General features: G+C 70.2%; 1 protein-coding gene across 1 annotated transcript in view; it reads right to left on the bottom strand.

Moving 5' to 3' along the window:
* Positions 1-234, bottom strand: part of CATIP (ciliogenesis associated TTC17 interacting protein) — a gene marked incomplete at its 5' end in the record, with an annotated part of 2,092 nt that extends 1,858 nt beyond the window's left edge. Inside the window, 2 exons of the mRNA XM_029084211.1 lie at positions 1-44; positions 180-234. The exon at positions 1-44 is cut by the window's left edge and continues 7 nt beyond it. Coding sequence (XP_028940044.1) covers positions 1-44; positions 180-234 — 99 coding nt within the window. The remainder of the gene's footprint in view (positions 45-179) is intronic.
* Between the last annotated feature and the right edge of the window lie 4 nt (positions 235-238).

The raw sequence follows: 238 nt of genomic DNA, 5'->3' as shown, positions 1-238 counted from the left end.
CTTCTCCTCCTGCTCCAGGTTGTCCAGCTGCGGGGTCAAGTAGGCTGGCAGAGCAGAGCCACACTCAGCCCACCCTGCTGGCACTGCAGCAGGGACCCCACCCCAGCCTTGGGGGCCGGTGGGACGGGGATGCTGCAGCCCAGGGCGGGAGGCGACACCCCAAGCCACCCCCAGCTGACCTTTGAGGGTGCTGGAGCTGGGCACTCCGTCCTGCCTGCGGCGGGAGCCGGCTTGCACC

The sequence above is a fragment of the Antrostomus carolinensis genome, unplaced genomic scaffold (genome assembly GCF_000700745.2).
Source record: "Antrostomus carolinensis isolate BGI_N321 unplaced genomic scaffold, ASM70074v2 scaffold42733, whole genome shotgun sequence".
Classification (NCBI taxonomy): domain Eukaryota; kingdom Metazoa; phylum Chordata; class Aves; order Caprimulgiformes; family Caprimulgidae; genus Antrostomus; species Antrostomus carolinensis.
Note: the sequence above shows the minus strand (reverse complement) of the source record. Positions and strands in the feature narration are given on the sequence as shown.